The sequence below is a fragment of the Mycosarcoma maydis genome, chromosome 3 (assembly GCF_000328475.2).
Source record: "Mycosarcoma maydis chromosome 3, whole genome shotgun sequence".
NCBI classification, from domain to species: Eukaryota; Fungi; Basidiomycota; class Ustilaginomycetes; order Ustilaginales; genus Mycosarcoma; species Mycosarcoma maydis.
The window spans coordinates 810,821-826,856 of NC_026480.1; the positions used below are offsets into that span (position 1 = coordinate 810,821).

A 16,036-nucleotide genomic window follows, 5' to 3' on the forward strand; every position below is an offset into this window, starting at 1 on the left:
GCACGGCACCTACAGAATTTTACTTAGCGCCCTCTACTATACCAGTAATGGCAGGACTTGTTTCTGACAAAAGTGTGAGCTCCGGTGAATTCAGCGGCATCGTCTCGAGTCTAGCGGTGGCCTCACCGTGCAAGTGCGAAGGGACAAGTCCGTGTAACTCACGATTCTGACAGAGCTTCAGAAGCGCACGGCTATTCGGAAGCCTGAATCGTGAATGGAAACAGAGATAAGGGTTTGGACGCGGCGAAATGCGTTAGGTGCATCGTTCTGCGCGGACCCTGAAGCACGGGTGGTCGGAAATTGTGAATCGTGGATGTGCTTGCCGTGTCGACGATAGCAGCGACGGTGTGAGTGCACGAGCCATGTTGATAACTTGCACGCTTGGCAGGTGGGATTTGGTGATTTGTGCATAGCGCTTAGCTGGAATCGTGAACGTTGTTGAGTTGACACGACCATCGATCGTGGCTGTTGCGTTGCATCTCGCCACAGCAGCTAGAATCTGAGCAAGATGTCGAATGTCACGCACACAACCGCGCGCAGCGCAGCGGCGTCCACGGTGACCGCACGCGTTGCATACCTTCGAACGCTCCCCGCTATACGTGAGCGATGCAGCAAGATCTTCGACGCAGCTACCACCGATGGTCTGGAATACTTCTCCTTGGATGCATCCAAGATCGACGATGCTGCCGACTACTGCATCTCGATCATCCAGCGTGACTTTGGTACGGACTACGCCTCGATCCCTCCGCACGGACGCTGGCGTCATTTTGACGTGGGCTCGATCCCTCGCATCACCACTCTCCTTACCGAATGGGCGGGTGGATCTCCTCGGACGCTGGGATCGGCGCACTCGACGGATATCGTGACCAAGCCTGCAGTGCACCACGTCGAGGCGGCGCGTCGATTGGTGGATCTGTTCATGGTCTCGGTGCTGCTCGATGCAGGTGCAGGAAGCGCGTGGAAGTACGAAGAGAACAGGACCGGGCTAAGCTATGGTAGATCCGAGGGCTTGGCAGTGGCAAGTCTCGACATGTTCAAACAAGGACGGTTCTGCGCGCATGAATCCGGCGAGAGGCACAAGGTGGATGCAAAGGGATTGAAGAACTTGTCCGCCGAGGTGTTGGCGATCGACATGCAGGTGCATCCTGAGGAGAATCCAATGACCGGGCTCGAGGGTAGGAGCAACCTGCTCGTCAAACTCGGCGAGGCGTTGGAGAACGATGCTCACGGCTTCTTCCAAGGCCCTTCAGGGACCAAGCCGGATGAGCGAAGGCCTGGGTTCTTGGTCGACTACCTCGCTAGTCACGCGACGACAAGGACCGACATGAATGTGGTGCAAGTGAGCTATCCGGTGTTGTGGGAGGTGTTGATGTATGGGCTAGCACCCATCTGGCCTGCTTCGCGGACGCATCTAGATGGTGTGCCGATGGGCGACGTCTGGCCGAACGCCACACTGGCTCGTTTGAGCGGTACGCAGATTGGCGACGAACCATCGCTGGTGCCGTTCCACAAACTCTCCCAGTGGATGTGCTACTCTCTGATGGAAGCCATGGAAAACACACTGGGCTGGACATTTGTCGATGCACAGCACGCCACTGGTCTGCCGGAATACCGCAACGGTGGTCTGTTTGTCGACCTCGGCGTGCTCACGCCGAACCGCGCCTTGCTCGACGCGAGCGCATCCACGCCATCCGGCATACCCCAACTCCCCGCCGAACACCCCGCCATCGTCGAATGGCGCGCAATGACCGTCATCCTTCTCGACAAACTCGCCGAATCTATCCGCTCCAAACTCTCCCTGACCGACCAACAGCTAAACCTGAAACAGGTCCTCGAGGCTGCCACCTGGAAAGGCGGTCGAGAGATCGCCAAGCAGAAAAGGCCACAAACCGGCGGCCCACCCATCAACGTCTTGAGCGACGGCACTGTATTCTAACAGCCTGCTAGCCAGCACGCGCACACCAACCCTCACAGAATGCATAACCGCACAATGACCCTAGAACTGCACACTCACCCACATGCTCTGCGCTTGTCATGTCTATCAACTAGTATTTACAAATCAACCGAACCGCACTCTACTTTCTCTCGCGAACAAACAGCACGAGCCAAACCAGACTCGCCAAGGTGAACGCGCCAAACAGCGCAGCGAGCGTGACGATATCGGGGAACCAGAATGCCTGGCTATTGAAGCCAAACGAGCTGATGATGCTGGCAGCGGGCACTTCGATGTCGATGCCATACTTGTGTTCTTTGAGGCTGAGGTTCCTAAGTTCGTTGACGATAAGAGCTTCGTAGGCAGCGTGAAAGAACGAGAGGTGTTGGAGCCAGCGCAGATACGCAGGGATGCGATCTCGATTGATGAGCAGACCGGCAAAGAGCAACGAGAAAAGCATGGTGAGCGAGCCCACCAGATTTGCCACGCCCGTGTCCTCGATAGCGATCGAGATCAAGAACACAGCCGACGAAGCGCACAACGAAAACAGGACGAGCGTGAGCACAAACTTCCAAAACTCGGCCACTCCAGGCACCAGTCCAACCAGGAAGTACACGCATCCGCCGAACAGGAATGGCGGAACCACGCGCAACGGCAGCATGTCGAACAGCAGTTTGCTCGTAAAGTACGTCAGCGGGCTGTAATATCCGTTGCTGCGTTCGCGCACAAACAGTGCACGTTCGTTGGCGAACACGCCGAGCGACGTGAGGCACGAAAACCCGAACAACGACAGAATAAAGAAAAACAGTCCCAGTCGATTCTGGAATCCAGCAATGTCGTTAGTTACGCCGTGGTACAGCACGCCGCAAAACAGCGCGAGCACGATCGCCAGTCCAAAGTGCGCAAACATGAGGATCGGATCGCGGTACAAGTTCTTGAATGCGCGTCCCGACAGGATCTTGAACTGCGTCCACAAGCCCGCCTTCTTGTACGAGCGCAGCAACGAGCTTTGGCTGCCAACGTCTGGCAGCTCGTTGACCACTCCTTCAGATTGCCGTCCGAGGAATGCGTCAAGCTCGCGCTTGGTCTCGTTCGACATGTCCGACTCGGCGAACGAGTTAACCAGATGCACCAGCTTTCCGCTGCTCAGCGCTGGAATCCAAACATCGTGACCGTTGCCCTGACCATTGGCAAACGCACTGCGCAACCCATTCGCAATTCGACTTGTCTTCTTGCGCACACCTCCAGACGAAGAGCTGTCTTCCACCATCGAGTTGCGCCTCGTCCTGAGCTCGGTGGATTCGTCCCGTGAGCTCGTACCAGTCGTGACGATGCCGGTATCGTTCCGTGGACCCGAGCTGCCTGCCGAACCACCTCCCTCGACATCTTGCTCGACATCATCTGTCGCCACAGGGCTACGACGAGCGGTGAGATCAATCAAGAAGTCGGCAATGTTAAAACCTGGTGGACAGGGATGGCCAACCTGGTCAAAGTAGTCTCCGCAGCGGTTGAACGGACCTGAGTATACCACGCGGCCCTCTGCCAGCAGCAGGAGCTTGTCGAACAAGGCGACGATGTTGGACCTCGGCTGGTGGATCGAAAAGATTACAGTGCGATTGTACGTCTTGGCAAGCGTCACGAGCGACTGTACCACATTGTACGCATTGTACGCATCCAAGCCCGACGTCGGCTCGTCGCAAAACAGAATGCTCGGACTCGTCACGAGTTCGCAGGCGATTGAAACCCGACGCTTCTCACCGCCGCTGATGCCACGCCCCTCTTTGCTGCCACCAGCAGTGAAGCCTGAGCCACCGATGCGGCTGTCTTTGATACCGAGAATGCCAAGCTCTTGCATAGTCTCGAGCGTGCGGAATTTCTTGGCCTCGAGCGACATGTCTCTAGGCAGGCGCAAAAGAGCCGAGTAGAGCACTGTCTCGTAGACGGTCAATGTTTCCATGAGCAGATCCTCCTGATCCACAAAGCCGACGACACGCTTGTATTCCTGATTTGACATTTTCCTGCCGTTGATGAGCACGGTACCAGAAGTGATTCCACGCTTTTCGCGTCGAGCAAGGATGTCAAGGAAGGTTGTTTTTCCGGCGCCACTGGCACCGACGATAGCCATGACTTCGCCGGGCTTGACGGAGCCCGTGATACCATCTAGCAGCGCTTTCGAGCCGATCCGATAGCCGACATTCTCCCAATGAAGTGCAGCGGGAATGTGATCTTTCATGAGATCTGCTTCCTCCTCTGGTAGGCGTACGTTACCGAGGCGCACCTCGTCGTCCTTGTAGTGACGTCCTAGCATCCAAAGCAAGCTGATTGAGAGGATGACGATCAAAATGGCGGCGATGGCGCTGATGACTACCCAAGTGACTGGTTTCTCGGGCGCAATGGGCACCTGGTAGCCGGGCACTTGGCTGAAGTGGATACACTCTCCGGACTTGCAAGTGATGAAGATGGCTTCGTCTCCGAAAACATCCGAGATGAGACCATTCATCCCCGGCTCTTCAAAGCGACACTTGCGAACACCATCGGGATCCGCCTTGCACGACATCTTTCCTGGGCCTTTGATCTCTTCAGTAAGAAACTCTGAGATGTCGATGCTTCCTGACTCGCCACATAGCATGCGGCCAGGAATGCACTGGCAGCTAACCTTCTTGCAATCGTACGAAGTTCGGTTGGAAGATTTACCAATTTCGATCGACTCTTGGCAGTCACTAAGGCCGCAGTAGAAAGATTCACGAGCACCGATCCAGAATTGAAAATTGCAGCTGGCATCGCTCTTATCGCAGCTGAACGTGACTTGTGGCGGACGACCAGGAAGCATGTCGACGATCTTTTGGTTGGTCACATCGCACTCTTGAAAGCTTTGCTGGATTGTAGCACCGCCATCGTAGCAAGTGCCGTTCTCGCCGAGACGCTCGCCGCCAAGAAGAAAATTGGAGCAAGCGGCGTCTGTCTTACAGACATTGCAGTTGAGACCGTGCCAGCCATCCGAACACTGGCAAGACTTGTTCTCACCAGGCTCTCCCTTGGGGAAACGCTTGGATCCGTCAGCTGGTGATCCACAGAGAGGTGACAGACAGTCAGGTCCACCAAACCCGACAGGACATTTGCATAGGCCGTCGTATTCGTTGCACTCTCCGAACTGGTAGCATTCGTATGCTGGCAGCTGACAATTGAAACAGTCAGGTTCAGGACATGGTGGACAATTTGGTGGCCTTCCAGGGATGTCAGCGATGGATGCGTTGCTGAAGATCGAAGTGTATGCTTGTGCATATCTGCGATTGAGAGCCGGAGCCATACCTCGAGTGGTTGTGGTACGAGCTGCATCCACGTTGGTCAGAAATGTGACGCATATGATGAGCGCCGATACAAGCATAAGCAGTGGCCTCGACCCCATACATCCAAGCGAACCTTGCCGAGGCGGCCGGGGAGCTAGCATTGTGCCTGAAGGTGTCAGAGGCAGGCGCAAGTCTGAGCAAAGCGATCGATTCGCGGTGTAGATTAGATGTGCGTATGTTGCTCCATGGATCTGAGGTTCTGGTACTAGTGCGAGATCAACAGAGTGAGTCAGGAGGACGAGATAAGGCAGTTCTGAGCGACCGATCAGACATGGACGCTGCTTGGCGCACAAGTCACAGAGTTACAGAGTTAGGCAACGATGCTGACTCGTGACTGGTTAGTCTGCTCGATGCACAGGCCAGAAAAATGCGAATCGTGATTTCAGTTAACTTAACTGAACCAATTCTGAGTGGAGGTTCGATCGGCCGATTGGCTTGTATAAAAGTGCAATCAATCGGCGATGAAAATTTTGGACTTTGGTGTGCGAATTCGTGATTTGACCTGCTTGCTGATCAAGCTCGATCTGAAGCTCGTTCGCAATCTTCGTCATCATTGGCGATCCGTGATCTCATAGAGGTGTCTCTTTCCATTTTTGAGCGATCATGAGCGAGCATGATCTGTCCGCACTGGATGGTCTTCTAGATGAGCTGGACATCGACGAGAAGGGAGACCAAGATCCCCGCGCAGCCAAGCTCAAAGCCCTGTTCGAGAAGGCGAAAGCCGAATATACGGCCAAGATCGACGTTCCGACATGGTACATTTCACCCAGCACATGCAGTGCTACTTTCCAGATCAGCAACTTTGTGGTGCCAAGTCCACTGCAACTTGTTTGCGAGCGCAAAGCGAACCGAACCGGATCGACGAATCAAGAATGGACTGTCAATTACCTTTACAGCCAGGGTCATTTCGAAACATGCCTGTCTTATGTGGCTTCATTTGCGGTCTCGATGGGGGTGGAGTTCGAATTCCAGACAGATGACAGTGTTATAAGTGAATACGATAGCTCGCAACTCGCTCTACGTCGGACCAAGCAGGAACGCGAGTTGAGCAAGAACTGGGGTATCATCAAGGATGTGATTGATGCAGGTATTCGTTCGCTCCTCACCTTGTTGCGACCTGCGACTACTTCAAAATGGATCAAAGCATGGGTACCTCAAGCACCACGTGCAGCCACGGACAAGTATGAATGGGGGGAAACCAGTCTGCAGACGCTAGCCAGTGGGTTTCTCGCGTTTTGCATGCGTGAGATCCGCATAGGAGCAGGCGATACGCGATCTGGCTATTCCGATATGGTCATCTGTCCGACCGAGGGCAGTATTGAGGCCTTAGTCGATATGGACAAAGTTCGACTGCAGAACTGGACCGTTGCGCATGGTTTGGCTCTCACAGCTGGGGATCTAGCTCTGCAATTGGGCCTCTATCGTACAGCGATTGAAGCACACACGCTCTTTCTCGCCGCGCGTGGACAGATGTGGCGTGTGTTGCTAGCTCTTGCCAACGAACTTGCGTGCTACTTTGATATGCTTGGTCAGCAAAAACGAGCTGATTTGGAGTCCCGAGAGGCACTCAAGATTGTTGCCAAGGCAGCGGTCGTCGCAGCAATACAGGCCACTCCTCGCTCAAAGAGGTTGCAAGTCGCTGACTTGGTGGTTGTGCAACACCGTGTCATACCGGCCACTTGGGTCGACCAAGTGCTTGATCCAAGCTATACAGATTGGGACGTGTTCGATGACGAAGACGATCTTCTCTTTGGCGGTCTTCTGCAAACCCTTGATCCACAAACCGATGAAAGCCGGTCGATCCTGCCCGAAGAGATCGGCATTGCACTGGTCAAGGTGGTTTTCGCGAAAAAGAGTGGCCTTTTCGCGCTTCACTCAAAATTCCCAGCTTACATGCGCGAGTACCGTCAGCGTCTCGACAATCATGCGCTTAACGGTGACAATGACACATGGCAAGCTGATGCTCTTGAGGCTATCGATGAGGACGATACTGCGGATCACGGCCCTCGAAGCGTTCGGACCCTCTAGGCGAACAATAATGTTTTGGTACCATACCTCTTAAGACAGACACATATACCCACTCTACTCTAAGCCGGTCGAGAACGTGTGGAACGTCTCTCTATGTAACTATGTCCAACCTGCCACGCGTGACCATGTGATGCGCCACTCAGCGAATCAAATTTTTTATCTCACCCAGCTCGAATCCAGCCGCCTTGACTACGGGAGCCCTTAAACTTGCCTCCTCTGCCTTCAAATGTGGTAGCAAGACGCGCTTCAACTCGTCTACCAGCTTGACCATCTTTGCATGGTCAAAGACCTCGTCCAACTCTCTGCCCTTGACCGAACGCAGATTGGTACTGACTTGGGCTATGTATTTTTGCAAGTCTTGCAGAGCATGGTGCATCTGTTGGTGCTCTTTGGTGTGTTGACTCGAGTGAGCGAATTGGGGTAACTTTTTGGCGAGGATGGGGAAGATGAGGCGCTCTTCGATAGAGTGGTGAGCTTCGAGCGATCTACAGAGCGATGCGCAAATCGATAGTAGGTTGTCGAGGGTTTCAAGCTTGTTTTTGGAAGGAAATGAGGGGGAGAGCGTGGTGAGGAGTGCAGAGATTTGTGAGGTGGTGTGACGAAAGTGCTCGTGGAACGGCAGCATTCCATGGTAAAGGCAATCCCAGGGGTCGCTCATGGCCAAGAGTGTCCAAGCTTGTTGACGTGCTTTGTGTGGATTCAATGCCGGCTTTGATGATGTGGTCGATAGTTTGGGGCGTCCAAGACGTTGGTTGCAAGGGATGAGAGTGGAGAAGGAGGAAGTCGTGCTTGCGATTCGGGCAATATGGTGGGTTTCTGTGCATGAGCAAAAGCACTTTTGACGAGCAGCACGCTCAGCGCCAGCTGACAAGGTCTGGTCCGAGATTAGACAAGCCGAATGTTTGTGATGGCTCCTCTCACTCGAAGTGTTCAGGTCGTGAGTTGCGCCCAGAGGAGTTTGTAATTTATAACCGTGAAGCAAGAAACGTAGCCGATTCACGAGTTACCGCGGATTCGAGTGCATACCGCGGGAAGGGAATCCACACGAAATCAACCGTAAATTCGTGTTTCCCCCTTCAGTCGTGAGTCGTGAGCCGTGTGAGTTACGAGTGTCCGCCAAAAAATCATAAAATCGTGAATCACGAATGAATCACGAATTTCTCCGTGTGTTTCGGATATAAGCTTTTCCGCATCTTCAACGCTCTCGTGTGTTGGTCTAAAACAAGCACGCACGACGATACCGAGTACAGTCGTGAGTAGTTAGTATCGTTCATCCCACATCATCGCCCCGGCGCCACACGCCAGCTGCATCTTTGCAGCAAGCTGTGCACCCCATTCTACCTGTCGTTCATATCTGCAAGCGAGCGTTGGAGCCACAATCTGATCAAGCCTTTGTGTCATGACCGCCTTCTGGCCCAAACTGACGTGGTTGAGGACTTCTTGTCCGTGATGAACTTCTCGGAGGCGCATACACATTTGTAGCTCCAGCGTCGCAAGGGCGAGATCGTGAATCATGAATGATAGTGAGTCTCTAGACCGTTTGATGCTAGATGTTCCTCTGCTGGGTGAGACCATCAAGGTGGGATAGGTCGGTCTCAAGAGCCACCGGAACGTCGAAGACACAAACGTACCTACCTACACATCACCTGTGACGCGACGGCATGTCGACCCCTACCTGAATCGGCTCACCACCTAGATCAACAGAGTTGACAGAATACACTAAAATTACAAGTCGAGTCTCGGAGTCTTTACATGCAAACAATCCATCACCTCTCTCTTTGTTCGAGCCTTGATCACGCCACCGGCGTGCGGTCGAATCGATGGCTTTGAACCAGCGCATCCGCCTCCTCGATTTCCTCTTCTGCCACTGCCAATCCGTCGATCCAACTCAATTTAGGACATGCCATCGCCAACAATCCGCGATGCAACACTCTCCTCTCGTAAAATTGCTTGGGCAGCGTCTTGACAAATCGGGCATCTGCCGCGTGCGACAGGTTCGAATAGCTCGCTCCGTCCTTTGCAGCTCTCCTGGCCGTCTCCTTATCGAGCGCATTCCTTGCAAGCGTAGCATTCGGGTCGATCGCATAGTCAGCCAAAGGAGCGCGTCGTCTATGGAAATGCGATTTCTCCAGCTGCTCGATCTGCGCGCGCTGTATTGCCGCCTCGCGTCGTCGTTCACTAGCAGCCAGATCAGGTTGTACGATCTGGGCATTAGGTACAGGTGGAAGCCATGATGCGGCAAGTGCCTCCGTATCAGCCGTATCGTCTTGGCCTCGATGAGTGGGTAGCGTCGACGGCGCAATTACCGGAGCATAGAGTCCCAGTGTGCAAGGGTTGGTACGACAGTCGAGTACCTGCAGCTCGGCCAGCCCGCGCACTGCGACGATGATCGACTTGCTCTTCTTCACCCGGCATCCCACCAAGCTGAGGCGCTTGAGCCTCTGCATTTGCTCGAGGCTCGGAAGCGTCGAGATGAGATTATGGTCCAGATTCAGCGAGCGCAGGTTGGGCGCTACTTGAGCCAGATCAGCAGGCAGCTGCATCAGCTGACACGCTGACAGTTCCAGGTAGACCAGGTTCAAGAAGCGGAGCGGCTGCACCAGCGGCGCCTGGGCAGCCAGTGTTGCGATCGGCTTGTGAACTTCCATTGCTGTACCAGCAGTCGAGATACCATGCGGGAAAGCGTTGCCCGAGAGGAACAATCGACGCACATCGCGTAGCTGATTGGCCGGCCAAGTGATAGCTGCCTCTGCCTGCTGACGCATGCTAAGGTTGTCCAGAACTTCGAGCTGGTCGAGGTTGTGGATACAGTCCAAATCGCAGTAGTCTGCGTAGAGCGTTCGAAGTCGTTTGGCTGGCGCAACGTCGAGTGTCTGCAGGTGCGTGTTGCCGCTTACCCGCAGCAAGCGCAATTTCGGCATGGAAGGTGACAAGTCGACCATGCTCAGATCGTTGTGGTCGAGATTGAGCGACTTGAGACGACGCATCAGCGACAGCCCGCGAATAGAAATGAGCTGATTGTGAGACGCGTCGAGCGTCTCCAAGCCGGCCCATTGTGTCGTGGCTAGATTGATACCTTTGAGACGGTTTCCAGACAAGCTGACATGGGTCAGACTACGGATCTTATCGATGCCAGCCAGGGAAGAAATTGCATTGGCGTCTGCTTTAAGCGTGTGTAGGTGCTTGAGGCAGCTGAGATGCGTCAACGAGTCGATCTGGTTGCCGCTGATATCGAGTACTTCTAGATGCAGCAAGTGTCCAAACGAGGCCATTGACGTGAGACGATTGTGGGCGACATTAAGCACGCGCACCGAGGAAGGTACACCGGTGAGGTATGACAGCTCGTTTGTCTGCAAGTCAACTTCCTCGAGCAGAGGAAGAAACTCCTTGAGGCGGACACAGGACTCGAGACGTCGGCGGCTCAAGTCGATCGCCTGCAATTCGTCCCAGCCGGGCTCCCAGGGCTCAACGTCCGTGATCGCCTCCAACACCTTGTCGTGCGCATAGTTGAAAGAGGCATCCGTCAACAGGGTCATGTCTGGATACCCATGTACTTCGTCATAAGTCTCTTCGTCCTGACGCCAGCTGTGGTCATCGTCGTCATCACCCGTTGGATGTTGAGACTTGCGCGGACGCCGAAGTGTATGGTAAGACCAATGCGAACGATTGGCATCCAAGTCTCGCATTTTCGAGGCAGTCAAAGCCTTAGATGCCAGGGTGCCCGACTCGTCGCCAAGAGTCAAATCAGCTAGCATCTTGAGGGCGCTTGAAATAGCTTGCGTCCGTTCATCTTCGGAACCTGCATCTTCTTCTTTCTCAGCTCCAAGCGTGGCTCGAGCTCGCTGACCTGCAGCTGCACCTCCACCTCGCGACAAAAGAGTTAAACCTTGATCACGCATACGCGTAGCGGAGGGTGGGTCTGCAAAGCTAATCGTTCTATTCGGAGTTCCGCCTCCCGTACCCGAGTGGTGCGAGATGTTGTGAGTGGCCCCGTGCAAACGCCCTGGAACATCAGTGCGACCGACAGCAGGCTGCTTGAGGATAGATTTGGGTGTCGAAATTGAACAAGTCGAGGCTCTCGGAGTTGGCGTACCAAGATGCTGGTGTGCAGCGCGGCGGTCTGGTGTTGCGAATACGTTTGGGTTTGCGTTATCGCGAGGTCGCTTCGAGCTTGAAGGCTGAGCTTGATCTGTGAGAATGTTGTAATTTGGCGATTCTGATCGTTGCACCGATTGCTCGTCCCGGCCGTCGGTCTCGAGCTGCCCCAAGCCGGACTGATGACTGCTGGCCGTCGATTCTGGGCTGTAGGTGACGACATTTCGGAGCGACGACCCTGACCTTGGCACCGTGCTCGTCGGCAGAGGCCTTGGAACAAGTTTCCTCGGGGTGGCACTTGGAGGCTGGGCTGTATTGGGTGCAGATACCTGCATGGATGGCTCCAGAGCTTCGTTCTGTGCCGCTGCATCGGATATCGTGAGCGAGCCCTTCGCAGGCTGCTGTGACGTTAGGGCCTGCGTTGCTCCGTGCAGCTGACGCGAGTCGTGCTTTGAGACCAAGGTTTTCGATTTGACAGGTCTCGGCGTGGACTCATTCGCCTCGTCGACTGCATCTGACAACGAAACGGGAGCGTGTGAGCTCTGACCAAAGCTTTCAAAATCTCTGAAAGGGTCGCTCGAGTCGCTCAACCTGCCATCAGCATTACTGAGATTGTTGGAAGCAAGACGCTGCTGAAACGAATTTGTGCGAGCACCGAGCTGTTCACGAGCCTGTTGCTCCTCTGTCGACTCAGAAAAGACGTCCAGACTTCTCGACAGCTCTGCAGACGCTTCCGGAATGGCCGGAATTGGCGTTCTACTCGTCGGCCTTGCATCGAGGACGTCGTTACGAGAACTTGCAGCCGATCGCAGATCTTCTTGCGAAGAGCGCGACCGCGGTACCTTTTCCCAACGATGCAGCTCCTTGTTGAAGGTAAGTTTGCCGCGACCTAGGCTTTCGATCTCCTGTTCGGGAATCTGGCTGATGTTGAAGAGGCTACCAGTACGAGTGATAGTAGCGCCTTTGCCACCGAGGTCAGAAATGGCGAGCTGCGAGCCGACATCGCCCGACAGGGTTCTAGCGTTGCTCGGATCGACCAGTGTGTTTGAGGACGTGGTACGGTCACCTCGTTTGGCTTGATGATCTGCTACTTCGTCACCAACAGTATCGACTGTTGACTGCGCAGGCAATGCCAACAAGGAGGACGCGCGAGCCATTGTATTGCGGTCTGCTTCCGTGTTACGCAGCTCAACAGCAGATGCAATGTTTCGCAGCACGCGAGATGGATCCGGCAGAGGGGGATCAGGGATACGCTCGGAATCATAGAGGACGATGCCGTCCTGAAATCGACGAGTGTTACCATCTTGCCCGTTCTGAGCCACAAAATTGTCCGTCATACCACTGTCGTCGTCCAAGTCGGAATCGTCTCTGGAGCCGTGATTTACATGTGATCGACGCTGAGAGGCGATGATATCCAGCGTAGGCTCGTGCAAAGTGATCAGTTGTGGCCTCTGTACGGTTTGAGGATCATCCTCAGCTAATGCCTGATCAGCTTCACTTGGCCTGGCGGGAGTGTAAAGCTGTCTGCGTCGAGCGATGCGTTCTTCGAGCCGACGAATCTGATCATCTCGGTAGGCGACGGCTTCCTCGGCAAACTTATAGGGCCGCCAGTTCTTGCCGGGTTCAGCCTCCTGGTTATCGAATTCTTCCTGCACCTCATCCTCGGCGATAGCAGCCGCGCTGATGCGACGTAAGAGCTTGCGAGGAGATTCTATCTCCTTGGAGAGGGCAGCGATCCGACTAGAAAGGGATGCACGAGACTTTAGCGTGGACGACATGGGAATTTCGTTGGAGCTAGACTCGGTGATGAAGGACGAGTCGAGCGGCAGCCTGCGAGAAGACAAGCGTTCCGGGCTTCTGTGCTCGTTGGCAGACGGTGCAACTTCTTGACGAGATGTCGTACTTTGCTGCGATGGTCGTTTCTTGTGCCCTAATCCAATCGAGCGACGACGGCGCCTGGCTGGAGATGTGACTGAGGCGTTAGGAGAAGCTTCTACTTTGCCTCTATGGAACGACATCTGCTGTTCTTCTTGGAGACCATTGCCAGATGATTCCTCTTCCTCTGTCGCCCACTCTGGCGAGGTGTCTGGTCCCGTAGACGGCACCCGGACAGCATTTTGGAGGGCGCTCATGAACTCTGCGGATTCTTTGACGTAGTCGACAACTGGTTGACGCTTTGAGGCAGAGTCCTCCACGGGTCTAGTGTTGCTAGCAGGGTGACGAGTGTTGGCACTGCTGAGCGCGGGCATTGACATCAGATCACCCGTGAGAACTTTGCGCGGCCTGACATCGAGACGTAGACGTTTGCGCTCGCGTTCGACTTCGGCTGCTTTAACAGGCTGTGTTGCAGCTACGGGTGTCCTCTCATTCACCATATCTTCCAGCCTGGCCCGAGTAATGGCGTCGTCGTAGTTGAACTTAAACAAACGCATTGGCGTGTGTGGAGTAGGAGAGCCCGTGAGGAGGCCCAGATCTGCAGCCGCTGATGCAGGCCTTGCAAGTGCCGTTGCTTGCAAGCCGCTGGGATGGAGCGTTTGCATGTTATGCAACGACTGAGATGGGACTATGCCACGAGATACCTGAAGGCGGTCCTGCATGGGCGCACGCGGACTTTGAAAGGTGAAGGGTGTGCTTGGGACACCGATGCCCAAGTTGGAGAGAGGATGCATCTGAACTGCACCTTGTTGAGGTGGTAATGGTGTCACACTCGTGGAGGCTGCAAGTTGGTCACCTTGAGCTTGCACCGATCTGTCGGACTGAACAACGACTTCTTGTGTCTCTGTGATCTCTGATTTCTTGTTGGGGGCGGGTGGATCTGGCATTGTGAAAGGATTCAGCGCGGACGCGTTGCGAACTGGCTTTTCCGGGGGCGTAGGTGTCTTGAACATGGATTGAAGCTTCATCGGAGTAAACATATCGCCACCGAGTGCTGCTATCCCCTTACGATTTTGGACACCTTGAGCCTTGGCGGGACTTTGCCAGACGGGACGCAGGACGGGCGGTAAAGAAGAAGCGTCGGCCTTATGAATGAATGTGCCCTGTGCGGCGGAAGCATTGGAAGCCGAGGCTGGGGATTGGGGGTCCTGCGTTTGCGAAACGGCTCTGGAATGTTGAGCCGTCTGCATGTTGGTAATACGAGAGTTTTCCGCCAAAGAGCCGCGTGCACTTTCGAAGTCGTCGGGTGCCGAGTCGTTGGAGGCCGAGTCAGAGTTGGATTCAGACTCGGACCAGATGGTACTATCGCCCTCTTGGTTTTCTGCCTCTGGTTGGCCACGACGGTGGCGACGATTCTGATGACTGGGCAGACGGAGCGAAGGTGTAGAGGGACCAGCTTGAAGATTGCTGGAGACTGGCGGCGCTTTGGGTGTTGGAGCAGCGGCAGCCGAGAGTCTCGATTTGAGCAATGCACGACGCGCTTGATGCCGAGCTGCTGAGAAGGCAGGATTTGGAAGTGCAGTTGGGTCAAATGCAGAAACGGGAGGCCGTGAGGACATGGACGGTGTGGCTAATGCTCGGCTTGAAGCCGCAGAGCGTGTAGGAGAGAGAGGTGGATCTGGCTGAGCCGACTCGGATGCCGGCCGTGCTGCGGTTGAGACTGTGAGAGAATTGGAATTTGCGGCAGCGTAGTGGTTCGCATCAAGTCGAGATGTTGTTGTTTCAACAGCCAAGCCCTCGTCCGGCCAAGACTCATCCAAGTCGTCTGTCATCCAATCTGGCCTGGTATTTGAAGAGACAGACGTTGGATGCGGCGCTGATGAAGATGCTCGGATAGCTGCGACTGGAGCAGATGAAGCTTGTGGTGTGGGTGTCTTGTTGTCGACCGACTCATCCCAAATGGAGCTTACCGTCTCGTCAGCATCGGCACCATGATCATGATCTGGTGGCGTACCAGCGGTCTTGCCTTGCACGCTGGACAAGTTAGAATCGATGGAGGGCGGCTTGGTCGGAGAAGGGAGGTGGTCGGCGGGTCGCTCTGTGGCCGTGCTAGCTGCTGACGGCGAGCGTGGCTCTGAGGCTGAATGTGTGACAGCAGCCCCCGCGTCTGCATGCGTATGCGTGGTGGTATCCTCGACGCCTGCCGAAGCTGAGACAAACGAGTTTGGCTGTTCGATATCCATGGTGTAGAGTGACAGGAGCGCGCTTGGTACGCGTGGGTCGGAACACGGCTCACGGCTCACGGCACCCGTCTCCCTATTGCAGCTTCAGATTCAGATGCGCGGTCGACTACGGTTGCGAAGCCATTGGAAGTCACGCGAAGAAGCTTGATGGTTGGGTCGCGGATAGATGTGTGAGACGATGATGGCGGACGAGACCAGGGCGGAGCAGTCGTCGACTGGAGCTGCAACGAGTCGCGCGCGTGCGGCTTTCACGATCGGTCGGTGAATCACGTTGGACGTCTGCGTGTTGAGCTATCGATGGTTCTGTACGCGAAGTGTAAAGAGCAACACGGTAAGAAGGCGGGAGCGCCGAAAAGCAAACCAACAAACACGCTTTGTCCTTTCCAAACAGCACTCAAATAAACCCAACGCCAACCTGCAACGCTTTGCCACAGTCACGAGTCACGAGTGCCAAAGAGACGCACACACACATCCTCACACTCACAGCTCGTCACAGAACCCTGCGCCTCGCACGT

The 16,036-nt window shown here is 54.9% G+C and overlaps 5 protein-coding genes across 5 annotated transcripts; 2 read left to right on the forward strand and 3 right to left on the reverse strand.

Moving 5' to 3' along the window:
• Positions 1-508: 508 nt before the first annotated feature.
• On the forward strand, positions 509-1,936 carry UMAG_01699 (uncharacterized protein; the record flags this gene model as incomplete). The annotated part of the gene is made up of 1 exon (XM_011389373.1): positions 509-1,936. One exon carries the CDS (start codon positions 509-511, stop codon positions 1,934-1,936), a length of 1,428 nt encoding a protein of 475 aa, XP_011387675.1.
• A 139-nt stretch (positions 1,937-2,075) lies between these two features.
• UMAG_01700 (uncharacterized protein) lies at positions 2,076-5,381 on the reverse strand (the record flags this gene model as incomplete). The annotated part of the gene is made up of 1 exon (XM_011389374.1): positions 2,076-5,381. The coding sequence occupies one exon, from the start codon at positions 5,379-5,381 to the stop codon at positions 2,076-2,078; it is 3,306 nt and encodes a 1,101-aa protein (XP_011387676.1).
• A 502-nt stretch (positions 5,382-5,883) lies between these two features.
• UMAG_01701 (uncharacterized protein) lies at positions 5,884-7,308 on the forward strand (the record flags this gene model as incomplete). The annotated part of the gene is made up of 1 exon (XM_011389375.1): positions 5,884-7,308. One exon carries the CDS (start codon positions 5,884-5,886, stop codon positions 7,306-7,308), a length of 1,425 nt encoding a protein of 474 aa, XP_011387677.1.
• Positions 7,309-7,447: 139 nt separating this feature from the next.
• Positions 7,448-7,966, reverse strand: UMAG_01702 (uncharacterized protein; the record flags this gene model as incomplete). The annotated part of the gene is made up of 1 exon (XM_011389376.1): positions 7,448-7,966. The coding sequence occupies one exon, from the start codon at positions 7,964-7,966 to the stop codon at positions 7,448-7,450; it is 519 nt and encodes a 172-aa protein (XP_011387678.1).
• Positions 7,967-9,101: 1,135 nt separating this feature from the next.
• On the reverse strand, positions 9,102-15,521 carry UMAG_01703 (uncharacterized protein; the record flags this gene model as incomplete). The annotated part of the gene is made up of 1 exon (XM_011389377.1): positions 9,102-15,521. The coding sequence occupies one exon, from the start codon at positions 15,519-15,521 to the stop codon at positions 9,102-9,104; it is 6,420 nt and encodes a 2,139-aa protein (XP_011387679.1).
• Positions 15,522-16,036: the final 515 nt, after the last annotated feature.